The 23,107-nt window shown below is 48.2% G+C and overlaps 1 protein-coding gene across 33 annotated transcripts; it reads left to right on the top strand.

The window, feature by feature from the left end:
• The first annotated feature begins 245 nt into the window (after nucleotides 1-245).
• On the top strand, nucleotides 246-8,874 carry LOC103631971 (pentatricopeptide repeat-containing protein At3g62890). 33 transcript variants are annotated; one of them, XM_035960809.1, is made up of 8 exons: nucleotides 246-2,400; nucleotides 2,496-2,719; nucleotides 3,228-3,350; nucleotides 7,421-7,521; nucleotides 7,954-8,069; nucleotides 8,186-8,243; nucleotides 8,360-8,548; nucleotides 8,736-8,874. In XM_035960809.1, the coding sequence occupies exon 1, from the start codon at nucleotides 311-313 to the stop codon at nucleotides 2,222-2,224; it is 1,914 nt and encodes a 637-aa protein (XP_035816702.1). In that variant the 5' UTR covers nucleotides 246-310; the 3' UTR covers nucleotides 2,225-2,400; nucleotides 2,496-2,719; nucleotides 3,228-3,350; nucleotides 7,421-7,521; nucleotides 7,954-8,069; nucleotides 8,186-8,243; nucleotides 8,360-8,548; nucleotides 8,736-8,874. The 33 variants fall into 33 exon arrangements, with proteins under 33 accessions (XP_035816702.1, XP_035816701.1, XP_035816700.1 ...); XM_035960808.1 differs by having other exon boundaries at nucleotides 3,228-3,478; nucleotides 7,220-7,521; nucleotides 8,652-8,874; XM_035960807.1 differs by having other exon boundaries at nucleotides 3,228-3,478; nucleotides 7,220-8,069.
• Nucleotides 8,875-23,107: the final 14,233 nt, after the last annotated feature.

Raw genomic sequence — 23,107 nt, 5'->3', positions numbered from 1 at the left:
GTGTTTTAAACCATAATTTTATTAATACCATGATATATTTAGGGTCAAAAAACTTTGATCTATTTTTTTTACTTACACGTAGCTATAATCTTTTTTCTCCTACACTACAATTAAAATACTATGTCTTCAAACAATTATTAGATTTGACTGATGTAAAGTATATTATCTTAACTAAAATACGATAATAAAAAAGAATAAAGTGAGCACCATAGTTATGTCATGACATACGTTACACAGTCCTATTATAAAGTGTGGAACAGGCCATAATTGGTGTCTGGCGCGGACGCGCGGTGGCGCCGTCGCCGCCTCAATGCAGTTCGGAACGCCGCTTCCTCCGGCCGCTCGGCGCGCACCCACCTTCCACGCAGACCCCGCCGCCGACGCGAGGCAGCTCCTCGGCGCGCTCCTGCCGCCACGCCCTGCGCTCTACCACGTTTTGCAGGCCCACGCCCGCCTCGCCGTTCTCGGCCTCGCTACCGCGCGTGCCCTCCCGCAACTCCTCGCCGCCCTTCCGCGCCTGACGCTCGCCGCCGCCGACGTTTCCCACTCCTACCCGCTCCTCCTGTTCCGTTGCTCCAACTGTACCTCGGCCTTCGCGTCGAACCACCTCCTCCGCGTGCTCCCGCACCCGCTCCCGCTCCGCCTCTTCCCGCGCCTCCCACGCCGCAACCCCCACTCCTTCACTTTCCTCCTCGCTTCCCTCTCCAATCACCTAGACACTGAGCCTGCCGCTGCAGGCTCCATCGCCTCCCGCTTCATGGGCACCCACGTGCACGCGCTGGCCGTGAAGGCTGGCGCCGCGGGCGACCTGTACGTGCGTAACGCGCAGATCCACTTTTACGGCGTCTGCGGAGACGTGGCGGCGATGCGGAAGGTGTTCGACGAGCTGCCGATCGTGCGGGACGTGGTGACGTGGAATGCCGTCCTCGCTGGCTACGTGCGAGCGGGCATGGTGGGGGTTGCGCGGGAGGTGTTCGACGGAATGCCAGTGAGGGATGAGGTTTCTTGGAGTACGGTGATAGGAGGCTATGTGAAAGAAGGAGAGCCGGAGGTCGCGCTGGGAGTGTTTAAGAATATGGTGGCGCAGGGGGTGAAGGCAAATGAAGCGGCAATAGTGACGGCACTGTCGGCCGCTGCACAGCTGGGTTTGCTTGAGCAGGGGAAATTTGTGCATGAAGTGGTCAAGAGAGTAGGAATGACGATGAGTGTGAACTTAGGTGCTGCACTGATTGATATGTATTCCAAGTGTGGAAGTGTGGCAGCGGCCAAGGAAGTTTTTGATGCCATGCCTAGGAGGGATGTTTTTGCTTGGAACTCCATGATCTGCGGGCTTGCCACCCATGGATTGGGGCATGACGCAGTCCAGCTCTTTGAGAAGTTTGTCAGTGAGGGGTTTTGCCCGACAAGCATCACATTTGTGGGGGTGCTGAATGCCTGCAGCCGTACTGGCCTTGTTGATGAAGGACGGCGGTATTTCAAGCTGATGGCAGAGAAATATGACATTGAGTCAGAGATGGAGCATTACGGATGCATGGTTGATCTTCTGAGTCGTGCTGGTCTTGTTCAGGAGGCTGTTGAATTGATTGAAGGGATGCGCATCCCACCTGACCCAGTTCTCTGGGGCACAATACTGTCAGCTTGCAAGAGACATGGCCTTGTGGACTTGGGCATTACTGTTGGTAATAAGCTAATTGAACTGGATCCAGCTCATGATGGATACTATGTTCTCCTTGCAAGTATATATGCAAAAGCAAAGAAATGGGACGAAGTCAGGAAAGTTAGGAAATTAATGTCTAACCGTGGCACCAGCAAGTCAGCTGGTTGGAGCTTGATGGAGGCACATGGAATTGTGCACAAGTTTCTAGTAGGGGACATGAATCACAAAGATTCTGCGCGGATATATAACATGCTTTGCACGATTAACAGAAGGTTGGCTGAGGCGGGCTATGTACCAGACGTGTCATCAGTCTTGCATGACATCGGGGATGAAGAGAAGGTTCATGCGATTAAGGTGCATAGCGAACGGCTTGCAATTGCTTACGGGTTCATTGTTGTTGAAGCTGGCAGCCCAATCCGTATTGTCAAGAACCTTAGTGTGTGTGGTGATTGTCATGAGTTCAGTAAGATGGTGACAAAGGTTTTTGGCAGGGAAATTGTTGTGAGGGATGGTAGTAGGTTTCATCATATGAAAGATGGAAAGTGTTCTTGCCATGATTATTGGTGATTAATCATTCGATATGTTTCTTCTCAACTATGATGTGGAGTTTAGGCCATGATTTCAATATATTTGATTGGCAAGCTGGTAATTGACATGAGTTCTGTTTCTGAGAGATTCCGATATACCATTTCAGATGCCATGTAAGGCCTCTCCTCACGAGTTCATAGCTCCACTTATAAGAGGTAGTTTATTTTCTAAAGTAAAGCTTACAGTCTCTTCATTCTGATGATAGATAGTCTTGGCATTTTTTTGTTCTCACTTCATATTTTTTGCTCAGGCAGCCAATGATCCCTACATCTTGTTGCCTCCTAAGAAATTTCTGGGGCATCGGTGCAGCGGTAGAGCCTACCGTCTGTAACCGGAAGGTCTCGGGTTCGAGCCCCAGCCTCTGCATATTACGTGGGTAAGACTTGTCGCTTAAAGATACCCTTCCCCAAACCCCGCACAGTGCGGAAAGCCTACAACACTGGGTGCGCCCTTTTTATCCTCATGAAGCAAGAGGTACCTTCAGCTCTCTCTTTTTCTCCAAAATTTAGACAAAATTGGTGGCATCAACAGGTGGTATGTATTGGTCAAATGTTTGTATGAAGGTCCACTGCTCAATTGTCATCTTATGGTTTTGCCTCTCTCACAATATGTATTTTCATTTGTCTCCTTCAAAGGTTATCAGAACCCCATTTTTATTATCTGTAGGGTAAGCTTGTCCTGTTATTTGTTAGCACCAGCTGCAGTGTAGGAAATGGAGGAAGTCAGTACGTGAACAATGTTAGAATCACAAGAAAAATATAGATATGCTCAAATACGTTTATTGGAAGAAGATTTACTATACTTTCCTGAAACTGTCAGTTTAAGCAACTAAGCAAGCACTAAAATGCTGTTCAGAATTCTGCACTGGAAGTCTTCATTTCTTCAATAAGAATTTTAAACAGCTAACAAAGACTGAGAAGCTGTGCTTTTGTAAGTGAGCTGATGATTCATTAATATCCCCCTTTTTTGGTTATAATTTCAGTGTGCTTTATCTTTTCTGGGATACTGAAGGCAATGGTTAAAAAGTGCATGATGGAGTTGGATCATTTCTATGGATACATCAAAGAACAGATTGAAAGCAGTGCAACCTTTACAAATACTGAAGGTCAAGTGTTTTACTATCCACTTGCATAAATTATACTCCTTCCTGGTGACGAAGGATAAGCAAAGGAATATTTGCTAGGACCTGGGAAGCCACAATTATTTGAGATAGGAACAGGGGGCTATTATGAGGTATCAACATGAATTTTATGTAAATCAACTCTCAGTCAACCAAATTGCAAGTTTTGTAGTTGAACTGCCTCCTAGGAGGCTAGGACTTGATCCTCCCTGCCTCTTGTTAGTTGTCCCGTTACCTTTCCAAGGTATCTAGAGGTTAGAGTTGATCTGAGCTGCCATGTTAACACCTCAATCTTCTAATTGATATAACTAACTGTTTGAAATCCACCAGTATCATGTAGCAATAGCATCCTTGCATAAAGCTGTTTCTTGGAGTTAACTGTACAAGTTTTGTAAGAAACTGAACCATTAAAAGATTATAAATCTTTTTTCTATCTTCCATTATCTACACAGAGTTGAATTCCTCTATTAGCAAAATGTACTATTTTTCCCGATGCTCATTTTCAGGTAGGTTTGAGCTGAGTATCTGGTAGTATTCTTGATTCATTTACTAGAGCATTGAGATTATCACATGTATCATGTCTCCAGTATGCAGAAGTTGAGGAAGAATTCTTTGACATATACAAGTGTTCGTCTGTTCGACTAGCTATGTTTATTTGGAACAGCACAACTGGCTAGATTATCACTTGTATAAATGATCAATTCTGTGAAAGGTTAGGCTAGTTGGTCCGGCAGAATGGAAACATTAGGGCTTGATTGACATACTTGAGACTTAGCAATCTGGGTTTCTTGGACTAGTTTTGTCAATGGGCTAAGACGAGATCGTACGGTTCACTTTTCTATCTTTAGCATTCCACTTCACTCCACAAGGGGACACCTAATTCACATTAGGCTGGTCTCTTTTTGTTTCTAGCCTGAATGTCAGGCGAGAAGTCAAGCCCGTGTTTGGTTTCGAATGGTTCCATCCCATTTTTCATGGAATCGTCAGTTTTCATGCCCCTGCCTGTCATCTTCCTGTGTGCATCTTCTTCCTCCTCACTGGACCACCGCTCGCCGGTCTCTTACTCTCTTTGCAGCAGCCCCACCTCGTCTACTGTCGCTGAACGCAGGAGCCTCGAGCTCTCCCAGACGCCATGTGCTCGCTCGGTTTCTCCCCTGCCTCAACGGGCCCTGTGGGATGGCGGGCAGTTCTCTAACCCATCAGAGCATCAGCAACACGATTGGGATTTGGGAGCAGCATTGTCTTCCTCACGCCGCTATTTCTCGCTTGCCTCAGTTGGCCTCCCCCGCCTATCCAGGCACAGCGGGTGGACTGAGTGTTCGCTGATCAGATGTGGCATGCGGGTCCTTACTCAGCGGTGAGGCTGGAAGGTCTGAACAGATTAGATGTGGATGGCATGGAAGTTCCTCTTCACAATCCATCTCTGAGGTAAGACTAAACGAGCTTGGGCTTTTGTCATCTCACCACGACACCACCTGCACCGATGTTTCTTTTGGTCTAATTGATTCAATCAATCCTAGCCCCGACGACAGGCAAGAGGCCAAGATTGGAGTCCGGGGTTCCGCCAATAATGCCCCTGAGCTGAGTACCAACAAACGGAGTTTGTTGTGAGGTGGAGGCCTCTTTGTGGAGAAGCGAAATTCAATCTTTGCTTGCGCTCCACAGGAGTCTGGTGGCTCCAATTTAGAGCAGAAAGCTGGACAAACGTTCAAAGTCGAAACAAAGCTGTCTTCGATGGAGTAAACCCTTCCTTGAGCTCTGTTAAAAGTTTGTTTCTGAATGAGTTAAGTTGCTGGGATAGGGCTGGGGCTAAGCAGTTACCTAGCATTGATCTTCCTGCTGTTTTAGTAGGGTCTAGGCTGGGTTCCAATCTGGTCTAGTGTTTTGGCTTGCCCTCTGGGCATTGTACTTTGGTCCTCTTGGACCTTTTTCCTCTCTTAAAATAATGGCGTGCATTTCTCCTGCCCGTTCAAGAGAAAAAAGTCAATGTCCATTCTGAATTAAAATCATGCTCTGGAATTGGGAGTCTAGTTATAGCGAAGTGCTCTCAGATATCTAAGAGAAATGAGGACACCTTTGATGGAAAGTACAGCTTGCAAGATGTTCTTAAGCCTGGTTTATGGCTCTCACCGGAGACCTCCGCTGGTTTTGCCGGGCCTATGGGCTGATGCCTAAGGATTGTTTTGACATTTTGATTGGTTTTGGACTCAGTGCAGCAGAAGTGAGAAAGAGAAGATTTCTATGGAATTTGTATAGGTGGGCCTCACTACAGAGCAAGGAGTTCCAACCAGTGTTTACAAGTCGTCCGACTAATCGCGATTAGTCGGGCTGGTCGCCTGGAAGAGGGTGATTAGGTGGATGACGCGATTAGGATTTCAAGTCGTCCTAGTCGTCGACTTGGGCGATTAGCCATCCGGTCGAAAGCTTCCTGGTTGTTTTTTGTCGTCGCAATTTTGGTACTGTGCTTCACTCTAGTTTTTGGCCCATCTACAGTAGTCCGCCCCTCCAGCAGTAAATCAGCCGCCAGAAACCCTCCCAGCCGCCAGTAACCCTCCCAGCCACCAGTAAACCCTACTCCTCTCCTCTGTCATCTCTGGTTTCTGCCGACGTCTCTGCTCCAAGTGCTCCAGCCGTCCAGCGTCTGCCACCGGCGTCCAGTACCCCAGTGCTCCGACGTCTGTCACCTAGTCAAGAATTGAAGATGAGCTCATCATCTGAAGGTAGCACCTGCTCTCCCTTCTCTGATTATCTCCCAGTCTCCCTTCCCTCTATTACCACTGGTAGCACTAGCACCTGAAGGTGCACCTGCAGACCTCTGTTTGAGCAGTCACCCTGAGTTCAGATTACCTCTGTTTGAGCAGTCACCCTGCAGTACCTATATTACTTTCAGTTTGGACTTTGGATGGATTCAGTTTTACACTTTTACTGAATTACTGCTAGTATGCTACTAATTATGCCTATATTATTGCAGAAATGCAGTGCTTATATAGTTAATATAAGTTATATACATATACATATGTCCATAAATCTATAGGACGACTAACGGACGACCAGAGGTCGACCAGGACCGATTAATCGACCTAATCGTCGCCCTAATCGCGATTAGGCGCCTGGTCGCTGCTCTAGCTCGACCAGCTGGTCGCCCGACTTGTAAACATTGGTTCCAACATCTGCCAACAGGGACGGATTTGAACCTGGGACTACCTCGGCTGCAGCCCCGGTCGCGGTGCCGGCAACAAGGCGAGTATGCAGCAGCCAACAGAGAGTCACGTGTCGGTGTAAGCAGGCCAAGACGCCAGACACGCTGTCCTGCAGTGCACGCTATAGGCTGCACTGCAAGCCATGGCCCACGAGATACAAAAGAAAAGGCGTGGCAAGGGCTGGAGGAACGGTGTAGTCTGTAGTGTCATTTCAAGACTGTGCCTTGCCCTTTTTCTTTTCAATCGACGTCATTTATCTTCCCTCTAGAATCTAGACTTTACTCTATATGATTGCCTTTCACCAAGAGATTAGGTTTTATACTTTGGTTATTTTGGATTGGTCAATTATTTGCTAGGTTAATTGATAAAATTATTTTTTAGTTTATAGGGATAGAATGGATAAATTTCTCATCAAGAACCAGAACAAAGATACTTTTCACACAACTCATTAGGGGTATGTTTTGAGTATTGTACTTTTTAACACAACTCATTAGTTATTTTCATACTTATTTGGTCTATATTAATTAGATCATTTAGTTATATCTAAATATTTTTAGCCTTATTTTAGTAGGCTAGTAGCCCCTCCTTGCATCTCATCCTGGATCCGCCACTGTCTGCCAAGGTCAAATGAGACGATGGTATCCATACTTGCAGATGCTCATATGCTCAGTCCATTACCACCTCAATTGCTACTGCGCTCATTGGTTGATCATATGGCTCCGACTGTTTCAAGTGAATTATTCAGTTGGATTACCCAGGAGTATACAGAAGCACACAACCTTGAGAAATCATTCAGTTGCACTTTATGATTATGCAAGGTGTGAGCATTTGATTCCTTCAGTTTCATGCTATCAGGTACTTCTTCATTTTCTGATCAGAAACAAAAAAGGACGAATTGATTTGAAGAGTATATGTGGACATACTTAAAGTTGGATTTGGTTCTTGCACCAAAGGAGGTATTATTTATTCTGTTGCCATATCTTTAATCAAGAAAGATAGTTTTCTGCAAGCTCTTGGTATTCTTCGGCAACTAAAGAGTTTGGATCTTAAATTAAGCAAGGGAGCCTTGTCAACTATAGAAGAAGAATTTAACAAGGAAAGCAAATTGGGGATATGATGAATTTGTTGGAAAGAGTGGAGATGTTCCCCTGAGTTGCGTCTTCGCAACAAAATCTTTGTGTCTGTGTGTACAAATCTTGGCACTGATCAGGCATGGTTGTTATTCCAAATATTGGAGGCCTTAGGGTTTGCTCCAGATGCTTCGACTCTTGAAATTTTCATATTTCATAGCTGTAGAGAAACGAAACTGAAATCTGCACATGTATATTTATCAGAGTGCTTTTCTAGGCATATTAAACCTGGAGTTTATTCTTATAATGCTATTTTAGGTGGCGTTCAGGGAGGGACTGTACAGAAATGCAAAGTATGTCTTCGAAGACATAGTTGAAAGAGAAGTAACACCCAATCTTTCAACATATTAAATAATTCTTGCAAGATATTGCAGGTATAGGCAGTTTGATGATATTGAGCAAGTTTTTAAGGATATGAAAACTAATGGTGTAAATGATCTTCCCTCTGAAAACTGTGTGCTCTCTAAGGATTTATCATTCTTGTGGCTAGGTCATCTAGGGGTGGAAACCAAGAGAGATAATTAAATAATTCTTGCAGGATATTGCAGGTACAGGCAGTTTGATGATATTGAGCAAGTTTTTACGTATATGAAAACTAATGGGGTAAATGATCTTCCCTCTGAAAACTGTGTGCCCTCTAAGGCCTTATCATTCTTGTGGCTAGGTTACCTAGGGGTGGAAACCAAGAGAGATAATGCCACTGGTTTCTCAAAAGCTGAGTTTTTTTATTCAGTTGGCAATGGACTGTGTTTGGACACTGAGTCCAAAATGTTTGAGAGTTCACTGGCGCAGGCTTTGGATAGTGCAGTTCACACAGATATTAACTCAGCGCTAGTCAGGGCATCTCAGCAAGGTAATGTTTCAAGTGCTCTTCTTGTGAAAGACGAAGCTCATCAAATTAGCTACCTGTTCTGAGCTATTCAAGGCCTTATTCGTGATCCCTGCTTATGTAATAGATGCCATTGACCTTATGGAGGAGATGCCAGATATGTTGGACCTTTTGACTTATCATACTGTAACTAATTCGTGTGTTCGTGTAGGAACTTGCAATTTGACTCTAGAGGAAAGCACTATCAAGAATCAAGATGGCTTCCAAGTGAGCCACAGATTTTTTTTTTATGTTTTGGTATGAACTATTTATGTAGCCTTATGTTGTAGTAATGCATAATTTATGTAACCTATTTTGGGATTTATAAAAGTTTCTCCAAAAGGTTTGAGTTAAAATATCTTTTTAATAAGAGATTCTTTTCTTTATAAAGTATATCTCCCTAAAACAAATAAATAATAATATTAAGGGTTTGGTATTCAAAACTTAGACCCAAAACTTAAAACTAAAATTTAAGTTGAAAACGTGGCACCGTAAATAAAAGAAACACTTTCAATCTATCTATTATTCCCTTTATAACTATATAATTAAAGTACTCATTTGGAATAAAAATAATTCATGGTAAAGAATATAAATTAACTTCTCCTAAACTAAGTAAGCAGTAAGTATTGAAATTATGACTAATTTTTTTAAAATTGGCTACACTTTTAAAACAACCTTTTCTTAAAATGGGTGTTTTGTATAATTGAAGCATTTTCATAAATGAGTAAAGTAATTAATATAAAATATGTTGCATCCATGATGGATCTTTGCTTGTGCATTTTAATTGAAGTTTAAACTAAAACCAGAATCAAATTGGACTTTGAAATCTACAAAATAAAAGAAGAAAATAAATTAGAAAAAGAAAACAAAAAACAAAAAGAAAAGGGAAAAATATAGGAACCGGCTGATTCGACCCATTCCAGCTTTTCTCCTGCACACCCCAACCCACACCTCACCTTAGCGTTGGTGGTTGGGCCCAATCGGTCAGCCTTCGTGCATCCCTCCGCTCGCGGTCTCTGCCAGTGGGGCCAACTCGTCAACATTATCCTCTAAGTCGGACTTTATCGAGCTCCCGTAGCAACACGCGTAACAGAAAACCGCTGGTGATCTCGGGATTCAATTTCACCACCATTGAAGCCTTCTCGGTGTATATAAGCGAGCCTCGAGACCCTTTGATTCATAAACATGTCCGAATGAGGACCGAGAGCTGAGCACTGTGCGAGCGGAGTGGGGGGGAGGAAAGCTTCTAGCCACTGTCGTCGACCCGTGTTTTCTTCGACGTTGAGCCCTCGGGATTGGCCAGGGAGCTTTGCCTTCAAGTATGAAGCATGGATGCGGTGTTGCTGTGATAGGAGAGCAAGCAGGGCATCTGGAATCCCTCACTGGAGTTCGAAGTCCGCATGTGGGCCGCTCTCTTCCTGACTTGAGTTAAGAAACCTCCCATGGAGTTCGCCTAATCCCCCACATTGTTTAGAACCTATCGGTGTAGGGAGGCATGCTTGGGGCGCTGGCTTGGCCGTCTTCGGCGAACCCGCCCTCGTAGGTGTGTGCGCTCCGCCGTGCGGGTGTCAGAGGGAAGGGGCTGATCCATGGTCGTCGATGGGGAAACCTATGGCTGTGATTAAAACAACAGTTACCGGTTCAGGCATCGGATCGAGTGTTGGAACTTGCTCTCCTGGGCAAGTTGATCCAACGGGGGAGTGAAAAGAGTGCAAGCAAGGTTTAACTCGAGATGGCAATTGCTCTGTTAATCCAGCCTCTCAAGGGCACTGTACAAGGGTATTTATAGGTGCCCGAGTGTCCAACGTCCCAATGTAAGGACGTTTATGCCCTCGGGCACCTGTACTATCCCCAGAATATTCCCATAAGGGAGGGTTACAAACCGTCATTACAGAAAAGCTATTACAAATCAGGCCCGTAACACGCTTCTCCGTGCGGGGCCTGTTACAGTGGGCCGAATCTCACGTGGGCCTCCAGGTCGGGTGAGGACGTGGGATGGAGAGACTTCGTCGTAGGCCTTCGTCTTGCGCCGATCATCTTTCCTCCGTTGGTGCAGCGAGGTGACGAAGGCCTTGGAGCGAAGGGTAGCACCGTTGGTGCAGCGAGGTGACGAAGGCCTGGAGCGAAGGGTAGCGTCTTCGCCTTCGCCCCAACATTTGCCCTCCGAGGGACCAGTTCGACTGAGTCATCTGGTGCCGAAGACGTTGCTAGATGGTGGAGACGCTGCCCTCGCTCGAAGTGGTTCCGTGGGGGGTTTTGATGTGACCGTTGATGGATGTGGTACTGTTGGACTGCGGGCTTCCCAAAGCGTCGCGCCCTGTGTATAAAAGGGGGGCGGCGCGGCTCGGGCTCTCTTACCTTTCTGTGCGCCGCAAAACCCTAACATTTTGAAACCGTTCGCCCGCTCACCTACCCTCCTTGTTCCTCTTCATCGGAGATCTGGCCCGCGTCAAGCAAACCGCGCGTCGCCGTCGACGGTACGTAGCAATGTCGTCTACTTCTTCGTCCGCTGCGAATGCGCCGTTGGGCGAATCGTCGTCCGAGGATACCATGAGCGATTTGGCGGCGGTGGAGTTACACCCGGGCCACACGGTGGAGTTCGGTGTTTCGAGGATCTCCTCGGTTCGCGTGCAAGACATGCAGCAATTGGGGTATTTTGGGAATGGAGTTGGACGAGTTCCGGGGGCGGAAGAGATTCCTGAGCCGGAGGGTGAGATAGTTGTGTTCGAGGCGTTTTTTATCGCCGGCCTTCGCCTACCTGCGCATCGTTTTGTGGCGGAGGTCTTGCAGAGGTATGACGTGCAGATCCACCAATTGACACCTAATGTCGTGGTGGCCCTAGCGAAGTATGTCTGGGCGGTGACTTCGTATGGTGGTCAGCCCTCCGTAGAGGTCTTCGCCAAGAATTATTGTCTGCACTGGCAGAAGAGAAAAATCGGGGGCAAGATTGCACAGTTTGGATCGTGCAACTTTACGCCGAGGACTGGGAAGACTTCGACGGAAGTTGTGGAACTGGTTCCCTGCGCCCGCAACAAGTGGGACAACTGGTATGATTATTGGTTTTATGTATCAGGAGGCGAAGTCGAAGACCTCCCAGGACTCCTGGTGGCCGTGATGTGCTCCCACTGTTATGTGGCGTTCCCGCCGTTTGAGGTGGCGGAGGATGATAGGGACGAAGGGGCCCTTCAGTGAACTGCCCGCATGAGTAGCGGGCGCGATTTGGTTGAGGAATTCATCGGTTATGGTGTGTGGCCCTTGGCACATGGCTGGGCGCTGGGCGAAGTATGCCCTCGCCAGATGCCCTCCCTGGGCGAGCAGCAAGTGCGAGGTCAGGCCTTCACGTTGGATCTGCGCGGCCGGGACCCAGCCACATTCGTGCGTGAAGTGGAGGACGGAGCTGTGAGGATTGTGGGGCGGTATGTGCCGAGGACGGAAGCTCTGCGGAGTTGGGATATTCGTGCATCCAACGTTCGCTTGAATAGGGTCTTCGAGTTGAATCGTTTGCCGTACGACGGCTATCCCGGGGATGACGCTGTTGTGGCCGTCGATCGCCACGAGAAGAAACCGGTGGCTGCGGCTGGGGAAGGTTCTTCACGGGAGGCTGCGCCGGCCATGAAGAAGAGAAAATTAGGTACTGCAGGTGAAGGGTTGGGGGTCTCCGATCGTTTTGCTGTGGAGTTAATGGGTACTTGTGCGGCCCTCGGGGGAAGGATGTCTTCGCCTGAGCTCCGGGAGTCTTCGACGCGAATGCCGAGGGTTACCGGGGGTCGATGGCCAAGGAACGTTCCGATCCCCCGCGCTGCCGGCGAAGACATATTTACGTCTCGTATGGCTCGTGAGTTGAAGATTTTTCCTTATGGACGGAATATTGCTGTTGTTGTATCGGCAGTGATGGAGAAGGATCGTTGAGATGCGGCTCGGAAGCACCGGGCGGTCACTAGGGTCGGGGACCCTTTCCGCAAGGCGAAGAAGGCGCGGGGAGGCGCGAAGTCTGTCGCCCTTGGCAGTAGCAAACCACCACCGGCTGCGAAGCTGGCCGCCCCTGGGCCCAGCAAGTCTTCGGCGGGTGTGAAGGCTGCTGCTTCTAGTGCGGGCAAGCTGCCCTCGGCCGAGCCCGCGAAGGAGCGAAGGCTGCCGTCGCCGGCGCGCACTGACGTGGCGGCGGCGCGTGTTGCTGACTTTGACACGGACATCTGCGTGGGGGATTATCTCGTTGGTAAGTTTTTTTAACGGGGACTAGGTCTTAAACAAGATCATGGTGCAGGGTCAGATGTGGGACAGCTGGCTGTTGTCCTGACTCCGGTGGCGGCCACTTCGCCGACGGCGGCGGTTGGTGCAAAGTGTGCTTCGCAGGACCCGTGGTCCAACTTCTGCGCGAGCGGTGAGATTTTGTCGGCCGCCGCCGCTAAAGATGTGGCGGGCTCTGTGTCCCAGCAGCTGAGGCATGCGTCGCAGCAGCTGAAGCATGTGAGTCGTGTTGGACTTCGATAGTTCATTGTTTTTATGTGGTTGCGAATCTCATGGTTTTTTGTGGCAGGCGGCCGACTTCGCCGACCATGTCGCGTCGGGTGCTCTGACTTCGGAGTTTGCTGCCGAAATCGAGCGTCTCTGGGCGCAGCATACTGATGCTGTTCGGGAGAAGTCGGCTGCAGAAAACAAAAGTCGCAGGCTTACGGAGAGGTTGGCTGCTGCGGAGGCCGAGAAGGGGGATCTCCGGCGCCAGCTGGTGGAGGAGAGGAGGGACGCGAACAAGGCCATTGCCGATGCGCATGCTGCTCAAGCCGAGGCCAAACTTGCACGGGCGGAGGCCAGTCTCGCCCGCCAACGCGCTGAGGAGCTGGAGGCGAGGCTCAACCGCGTGGACAAAACCGAGGTCTCGACGCGCGTGGAGGTAGAGCGGACGCATGCGCAGCTCGTGGACGCGTACCTGGAGCTGGGTGCGCGGACCGCCGCCTTTGAAGCGCCCGGCCAAGAGGTGGGCCTCCGCTTCCTCGAGTGGCTATAGGAGGAGCTGGGGGTGCTCCCGACAATCGTGACGTGCCTCATGTCCTTTGCCTCCCTCGTCACCTGTGAGGGGGCCGTGAATGCTCTGTCCCGAGAGGGGTGCGGGCACTACGAGGTCTTCGACCAGTCGGACGAAGGCTTCAAACGCGAAATCTTCCAGGTCGAGGACCCGGTTCTGAAGCGGTCGGCGGGGGCGCTCTTCGACAGGATGTGGGGCCCTCACGGCCGAGAGACGGTCCGGGAGAGGTCCGACCGGGCGATTGATCAGGTAAAGGCTCATCTTTGTGTGGGTATGTTTGGGTATGTGTGGTTTTGCTGAAGGAATGTGCTATTGCTGTAGATGGCGCACGATGAAGAGGTTGAGGATCTTGGCGATCTGGACGGCACGCTGCCCGACAGCACGCTCCTCGAGGCATCGGGGGTGGAGCTGGCGCCGCCATCCGATGCGGGCAAGGGCCCCTCGGCGACCCCCGTGCCGACTGGAGCTGGCGAAGACCCCGCGCCAGCCCCTGCACTGACGGGTGAGGACGCTTCGAAGGCGATGGGCGAACCAGCTGCCGAAGACCCCGCGGCGGCGGCCGGGCCTTCGTAGGTGGCGGAATAGGGTTTAGGGATTTTAAGTGTAAACTTTTGTCTCTGTGATACTGAACCTCGGTTGCTGCGCAGGTTCCGACATTTGGGCCTGCGCAAGCAACCGCTGCTGACAATACTGATTTTGTGGCGACCTCAACCGTAGTGCCTGCCGATGATAGTTTGTTTGGTTCTGTGTCTGAGTGTTTTGAGGCTGATGGTGAATCGGGGAGTTCGTTTCCTTGGACGAAGGAGTCCTCGGATGAAGGCTTGGATTATTTTGTTGCGTTGGATGTGGCTGCGGCAGAGACTTCGCCACGTGTGGAGGGTGTCGGGGATCTTCCTAGTGCGAGTACTGGGTGTAGGCGGCGAAGGGTGGTGGGAAAACATAGTGTGGGTGAATTTTCGCGAAGTGACAGGCGCCGTCGTATGGGGATGGAACGTGGCCATCTCCGAGTAGACCGGGTTGGTAAACGAGAATTATTGTCCTCGCCGACTGGGGCGAGCATAAGCAAGGGGGATCTTCGGAAGCTTTTTTAGGGTGAGGAATTGAGGATAATGTTGTTTAATTACAGGGAGATGGGTATCATCTTGAAGGTTGAGCCGATGTAATATGTGATGCCCTCGCCGTGTGTATGTAATTGTAATTTGTATGGTAATGTGGCCTGTTTGCCGTATTCGTACGCCTGTGTTGGTCCGGCTGCGCCCGTGGGCGAATTTGCGCGGAGTGTCTTTTTAATGAGAGACTTCGATTAACGCGCTTGGTGTGCTATTCCGGCTGCACCCTTAGGTGACTTTTGCGCGGAGTGTCTTTTAAATAAAAGACTTCGATTAACACACTTTTTGTGCTATTTCGGCTGCACCCTTAGGCGACTTTTGCGCGGAGTGTCTTTTAAATAAAAGACTTCGATTAACGCGCTTGGTGTGCTATTCCGGTTGCACCCTTAGGCGACTTTTGCGCGGAGTGTCTTTTAAATAAAAGACTTCGATTAACGCACTTGTTGTGATATTACGGCTGCACCCTTAGGCGACTTTTGCGCGGAGTGTCTTTTAAATAAAAGACTTCGATTAACGCACTTGTTGTGCTATTCCGGCTGCACCCTTAGGCGACTTTTGAGCGGAGTGTCTTTTAAATAAGAGCCTTTGATTAACACACTTGTTGTGCTATTCCGGCTGCACTCTTAGGCGACTTTTGCGCGGAATGTCGCACGCGAGGGTAGTCTGCGCTGCCTCTCGCGGTGACTTCGGAGTGGTCGAATGCCGAAGACCGTCGATGCGGTCTTTTTCGACATGTTGCGTCTGAGTTTTTGCGGGGGATTTTTGCAGGTATATTACATGGCTCCGCCTCGTTAAAAACCTCACCCCCCGGGAGGAAAAGAGTGTGGGTCGAAATAGTATTGTTTGGTGGATTACAAGGGCGCGTGGGCCCTGAGGGTTTAAACAAAAAATTTGCGGAGATTGTCAATATTCTAGGAATGCACTAGGTCTTCGCCGGATGGCGTTGTCATCCTGTACGCGCTGGGGGACGCCTTCGATTTGACGATGAATGGACCCTCCCACTTCGGCTCCAGTTTGCCTCGTGACTCTGTTCGGGTGGTCCGGACGAGTACGAGGTCTCCTTCGTTGAACTCTCTTGGGACGACCGTGTGGTCGCGCCAGGCCTTGGTTTGAGCTTGGTATTTGTTGAGGGCCTGCAGGGCAAAGACGCGGTCTCCGTCGATGAGGTCTTTGGACGTTGGTTCGTCTACGTCGGGGACTGCTGATGTGCTTGTTCGGGGCGACCCATGCTTTATCTCCTGCGGCGTCATGGCCTCCGATCCATATAGTAGACGAAAAGGTGTGAATCCGGTCGCTCGACATTCGGTCGTGTTTAGGGCCCAGACTACTTCTGGTAGCTGGTCGGCCCATTTACCCTTCTTGTCGTCGAGAAGCCTTTTCTTGATTGCAGTGAAAATCTTGTCGTTGGCACGCTCGACGACGCCGTTGGATTGCGGGTGGTATACCGAGGCGAAGGCAAGCTTGGTGTCGATGGAGAAGCAGAAATCCCTGAAGTTTTGGCTGTCAAACTGTTTGCCATTGTCGACTGTGAGCTCGGATGGGACTCCGAATCGGCAAACAATGTTTTGCCAGAAGAACTTCTGGGCAGTCTTCGACGTTATTGTGGATACTGCCCTGGCCTCGATCCACTTGGTAAAATATTCGACGGCGACGAAGGTGAACTTGAGGTTCCCTTGAGCCGTAGGTAGTGGCCCAACGATATCCAGCCCCCAGCGTTGAAGTGGCCATGTGTGGGCAATCAGCTTGGTGAAATGCGAAGGGTTGCCCGAGCGGGGAGAAAACTTCTGGCAAGCTTCGCACGACCGCGTGACTCGATTCTCGGCGCAGATTATTGTGGGCCAGTAAAATCCTTGACAGATCACCTTGGCAGCGAGGGCCCTAGGCCCTGAGTGGGAGCCGCAAGTTCCGTTGTGGACTTCGCGAAGGATTTGAATGCCTTCGGTTTCGGTGACGCATTTAACCATGGGTTGACTGACCCCCTTCTTGTATAGCTGGCCCCCAATAAGTACGAAGTCTCGGCTTCGGTGCTTGAGGCGCTTGGCCTCGTTGACGTCACTTGGGTGGTAATATCCTTCCAGGAACAAGGTTATTGGGGCCCGCCAATCTTCAGTCATGATGAGGTTGACAATGCGATGGCCCTCGGCGTCGTTGGTTACTTGTAGACCCTCTGGATTACGGACGGCTGGTGTGCCAATGACATGGTAGAACACGCTGGAGGGCAAGGCCTTGCCTCTGGCCGCTGCCTTAGCCAACGCATCGGCCTCTTCGTTCCTGGCGCGGTCCACATGCTGCAAGGTGAAGCCCTTGAATTGTCTCTCAAGACTGCTAACAGCCGTGAGATACTGCATGATTGCAGGGTCTTTTGCTGAATATTATTTTTCGACCTGGCCGGCAACCACTTTGGAATCTGTCTTGATTATGCAGGTGGTGACACCAAGCGCTCTTAGCTTGCGAAGGCCCAGGATGACAGCTTCGTATTCTGCTACGTTGTTGGTGCATCTATCGGACTCCAAAGCAAAGCTGAGGCGTGCTGCATATCTATGCTTGACGCCTGTGTGTGACGTGATAATTGCAACTACGCCTGCCCTCGCATGACACCATGCGCTGTCGCAGTGGATGGTCCACACCTTCTCTGTAGGCTCGTCTTGCTGCCTTGTTGGCCCTGTTCAGTCAACGATGAAGTCTGCCAGGATCTGTGACTTGATTGCTGTTGTCACACCCGGTTTTAGAAGGCAAACCGAATGCGAACCATGTACGTGCCAGGATCAGCAATTCACGTACACAGCAGTTACATAACTGGACATCATCACACAGTGCTCAAATAATAACATAAAAGGGGAATAATAGTCAATTACATCATATGTCTGAGACATCCACATAGTCTTTACAATAATCAAAGTGCAGAAAAGAAACATAAATACACGCGGCCTTCACAGGCAGCCGACTGTGGGTTGCTGCTAACCCACGCCTAGAACTCGTCGTAATCTTGGAACTCCTGAGGGTCTCCTTCCACGGCTTCATCCTCTCATGAGCAGTGGTTGCAATGCTGACAACCTAGGGATGGGGGGTTTGGTGTGTAGAGCAAGGGTGAGTACACATCAACATACTCAGCAAGTGTCCTGTTTGGCTGTAGTGGACTAGCTTTATGTGGGGGTAAGTCAAGCAGTTGCTTTTAGTTGGTCAGGTTATTATTACTAGTAGAGAAAACCAAGTTTTAGAATTAACCCACGTTATTAACCCAAACGTACTCCTTTCCTAACGGAAAGAGTACCACTTACCATTACCAGAGTCAATACCAAAACCATCATTCTCATTGCCACCTGCAATCCGAACATCTCTGATCAAGTACCACTAATCAATGGAGCTCCCTTGGCCGCTCATAACCGTGAGCACGGCTGATATATCAGTTTTCAAACACTCTGTAGAGGTTGCGCACTTTACCCACAAGCCGTGATTCCCTTTCTGCCCGGAGATCATGACTCTCCATTGATCACTACCAAGGTGACCCAGCAGGGTATCACTATGTAGCCTTTACAAAGATTCCCCGGGGTTGTAGCCGCCCGTTAGGTTTCCTAAATGCACCGCACTCCTCCCCAAGGGGCGAACCAACTTGGCAGAGCGAGCCGCATACACCGAGCCCCATTAACGGCACGACGGCTAAGCGAACTACACCCCGGTTCCTCTAATTATTCAGCTAAGGGCGTCCCACTCCACCCTCATGGTTGCACTGTTTTCCCGGGCGGTCATCCAACGAACAGGTCCTTACAGAGAGGCACTCGAGAAACCGCTCGAGCCCCCTTAAATGCCACAAGTATAACATAATAAAGAAGGCAAATAACGTATCATTGATAAATCTCATCATGTTCATTGATTAGTGTTGAGCAATAGCATAAAGCTAAACAATAATAATCCAACCCAAATAGGTAAACAAGGACATGGATAACAAAAGCTAGTCAATCCTTAGGTATAACTGTGTAAATGCGGGAAGTGAATTATAGAATGTATAGGACAAAGATAGGTCAAGGGACACTTGCCTCCACCAACCAGCTGCTGCTCAGGGGCTTCTCCTGCGAGTTCTTCGGACTCTTCAACCAGATCGTTCTCTATACGAGTTCAAACATATATTCCACACATTTAATACAAAAGAACAGTACACCATACAATGGAATGCAATAATCAAACAGACGTTCCACGCGGGGCTCGCAATTACGGTTAAGAGAGAAAGAGGAAATGACAGTCGAGTCTACGGTCGAGAAGCGATCACGTTACATAATTATAAATTAAACCACTCGCTTAACGGAAGGGCGTTAATTTGGCCACTGCATTTAGCATAAAGTAAGGTCATGTTCCACATTTAATCGTTATAAATAGATAAAGATGAATGAAAGGGAGTGGTCGCACGACGAGACGCGCGACACAACATTTAAATTGAATTAAGAAATAAACGACTCGCCGCGCGACAGAGCGCGCAACGAGATTCTTGCATTAATTATAGATAAACGTTAAGCGTTGCGCGACGAAACGCACGACGGCTTACGTGTCACACCCGGGTTTCGGGGCACCAAGACCTGGGCGCGAACATAATCACCAGGTGTGCTGGGACCAAGTCTCACACATATGATGAATCATGGCACATGATCGAATGTCACATCTTTACTATATAATAGGAGTTCTGTACAAAATAAATAATTACATTATAAGGAGACAACAGTCCAGCAAACCAAAGTTGACTGGGAGACGACGACCTAGACCACTCACGAACAACATCCTCCATGCGCCTCATCCTGCGGTACATGTTCTTGACCTGTGGGGGGGTGTGAGACAGCAAGAGTGAGCTCACATACGTTCATCGCTCAACAAGTTGTGGGGAATAATGTGCATGAACTCGTCAAAGGTGGGAGCTCACGTGAAGTGTAAGGCTTACCAAAGAGGATGGTTGGAGCTGAGCATTGCTTTTAAAGTTGGTCAAAATTTTATTAGCAATTACTAAGTATAGGTAAATACCAACCCAATTAAGTAGTAGAACAAAAGTAACAACCTCACCTGCGATGCAATGCATATGACAAATTGAGTTTAAGTTCCATAATTTAATCATGTGAGTGTCCGAGCCGCTCATGACCGTGAGCACGGCTAGTATACCAGTTTTACACTCTGCAGAGGTTGCACATCTTTACCCACAAGTCGTGTTACCCATTTGCCACGGAGTTGATCAGACTCCATACACCTCTACCGAGGAAGCGAGGCAGGGTACCACTACGAGGCCTTTACAAAGTTCCACTAGCTTCAGACTACCCGCTACAGTTTATAGGAAGCTCCAGTGCAGGGTTCTTGCCTGACCGCCATCGCAGCAAAATCAACCCAAGGACCTCCCTACACTGACCACTCCCCTACTGCCCTTGCCCCTTTCGGGTAAGGTAGCCGTCCACTAGCTTTCCTAGTTAATCAGCCAAGGGCGTCCCATAAACCCTTGTGGTAGCACTGTTTTCCCGGGTGGTTCTCCATGTTCCAATTAACATAATGATCTTATCATGAACAGTAAATAACAACTGATAACAAAGATATAATCATGAATAAAAGGTATCTCCATACCCAAAACCACATATAGCACTAGCAAGTACTACCCAGAAAGTTCAGTGGTAAACAAGGTATAAAGATAGACAAACTAGGGTATCCTATTGGGACCCATCAAAATTAACCTATGCAGATCATTATGATTAATTAGAACATGAGTGGGTAAAAAGAAGTGATCAAGGGCACAACTTGTCTGGCACTTGAGATTCCAGGTACCAACTTGCTTTTCAGATGACACGTGCCCACGCGCTAGTCATTGCAATACAAACAAACATGGTATAGATAAAATTAACATCACACCAAACATAAGAATATACCGCATAATAATGATCTACGCGTTTCTACGAGACTTAACGCAACTTTGAACGGATCAAATCGGAGTTAAAACGAAGGAGATACGAATTTCCTAAGGTTTTATGTATTTGATATGGATTTAATCAGGAAATAAATTTTAAGGTGGCTTTCGTGTCAAATTAGTGGCACTATTAGATAAACAATAATATTATAAAATTATAGGAACTGGAATGACTCAATTTGGAATTAGTATGAATTTTCTATGGATTAAACAAATTCTAGCCATTATTTTTATATTAAAAATCCATTTTCTATTTATTTCCTTGGATTTTCTATTTACTGGACTGGGCGACAATAACAGGGGAAACTGGGGTTTCTAGCGTAAATGTGTCCCAGACACAGAGCCGGCCCAGTCGTGTACTGCGGGTTGATTCCAATAAAGAACAGGGTCTCTTATGCAAGAAACCCGGCCGAAGGGGTATCGTTGTATCGTAGCCGCACGATTTGATCTGGGCGGCCAGGATTAAATCACCACGGTACATACGGCCGCATCACTCGGAGCCGTTGGATTAGATCCGAGGGGCCAGATTTAATGAAACGTGACTCCCTCACAGCCCCACGATCAAGGATATACGGTTCTGATCGTTCGGTCAGGTTGGTAAGTGTGGTTTAATCTAAGTCGTTCATCAGAGATCTACGGTCTGAATCATTTCCCTTCTCGGCCACCCGCAGCCGTTGATCACAAGATCAACGCCCGCGGCGATCTCTCCCTCACGCCGTAACCAGGCAGTGGCACCGCAAGCCCCGCGGCGGATCGCTACCGGCGTACGGTGGCGCCATGGCCGGGGATCCACTATCTAGCGCCCCAGGTAACTAATTTCAAATCCGAAAGCTCCTGCGCGATGCGACAGTGATGGCGAGTACGCTGGAGGGGTCTTACCGGAGATTCGGGTCACACAGAGGGTCGGCGACGGTGCTTGGCGGCGCCGCGACGATTCCTTGGCTCCGGTGAGCGATTCGCGCAACACTGCGCACCCACCGCGACTGGTGTGTCCACGCACACACCCAAGGAGCCAGCCCAAGTTGCCAGACCCGGTGCAGAGACCCCGACGGGGTTGAGTCCGCGCAATCCCCACGGCGGCAATCCTCTCCGATGACCGCCCCTCTGCGTGGTTTCGATTGTTGCAATGTGAGGAGTCAGGGAAGAAGTCAACCCCGACGCAACGCATTTATGGCCCGAGAGGCCACGACCGCGCACGGACTCCGTCACCCGATCCTCCAGCCGCACCGAACGGAGCTGTTTCAACAGAATGCCCGGGAGATGGGGAAGACCGATCTGACCAGAGGGTCCCACAGGTCGGTGAGTCAACCCGCGCGTGAGGAGAACTGAGCAGCGGGGCCCGGTCGTCAGCGCCAGCAGCGCGCGCGTGGAAGCAACCAGCTGGGCCGCACAGTGTGTTTCCTACGGTGGGCCGAAATGAAGTACGAGGCCCAGTTAGCTGGGTTTTGTTTTATTCTTTTATTTTCCATTCCTTTTTCACCATTTTCTAATCCAAATTTGAATTCAAGTTTAAATTCAAACTTTGTGGCTCAACATTTACACTATATTTGTGCAGTTAAAAGTAATAAGTTTAAGGATATTTATATTATTTATATTTTTATATCCTTTCTCTTCTTCTCATTTTCAAAACCCTATTTTCAAATTTAGGGTTAAGTCAAACTTCAAATAATTATTATCATTTTTATCCTCATTATTTTATTTAATGCACAAACATATGAAAATCTAACAAAATGCATTTTATTTTATTTTGGTATCATTTATTTGTAATTTAATCACTCTTAATTACTTGGATGCTCTTTTTATGATGCAATGTGGCACATAAAATAAGGAGATCCTCTATATATTTCTTTTATAGAATTTTGAGTATTACAAATCCTACACCTCTTAAAAATAATCTCGTCCTCGAGATTTAGGAAGCAGGAGGGTTATACCGAGGTTGGTTTATAATTGAGATTGTAGTTTCTAATTGATTCAAAAATTAAGAGTCTCTCTCTCTCTCTTTTTAAATACTATTTAGCAAGTACTTAGAAATGTATGGGTATCTTCTATGTTTAGACACACAGGTAGGTAAGAAGAGAGATAGTCAGAGTGAGGTTAGCTGATGGTAAGAAGAACTTGGTAAGGGAAGACTCCATCCAAGGTGGTAAATTTGAATCATCTCGAGATCTAATTTGACTCCTATTCTTCCATGTCGAGGTTGATCTCCTCCTTCTTGCTCTTTGGTGTCTCCATCCGGGTTTGGGACGAGAGGCTAAGATAGATCTGTTATGTAAGTCAAGTTGTTGGGTATGGCCTTATCTTTTGTACCAGCATTAAGTAACTTACTCCAGATTAGATCATAATAGATTAGATAAAAGCTAGATTAGATTGGATATGACTAGATTAGACTAGTTAAAATCTAAATAATTTTTTTTTGGATTAGCTTATGGTTGTTATTCTAGAGTGGGATAAATATGCTGATTAGGGCAAGATGGATCCATAAGGAT

Source organism: Zea mays, chromosome 7 (genome assembly GCF_902167145.1).
Source record: "Zea mays cultivar B73 chromosome 7, Zm-B73-REFERENCE-NAM-5.0, whole genome shotgun sequence".
NCBI lineage: Eukaryota > Viridiplantae > Streptophyta > Magnoliopsida > Poales > Poaceae > Zea > Zea mays.
The sequence above is the reverse complement of the archived record's forward strand: the minus strand, read 5'-3'. Positions and strand labels throughout refer to the sequence as shown.

Coding starts and splice junctions, on each gene's coding strand:
- LOC103631971 (XM_035960809.1), top strand. CDS start 311: ATGCAGTTCGGAACGCCGCTTCCTCCGGCCGCTCGGCGCGCACCCACC.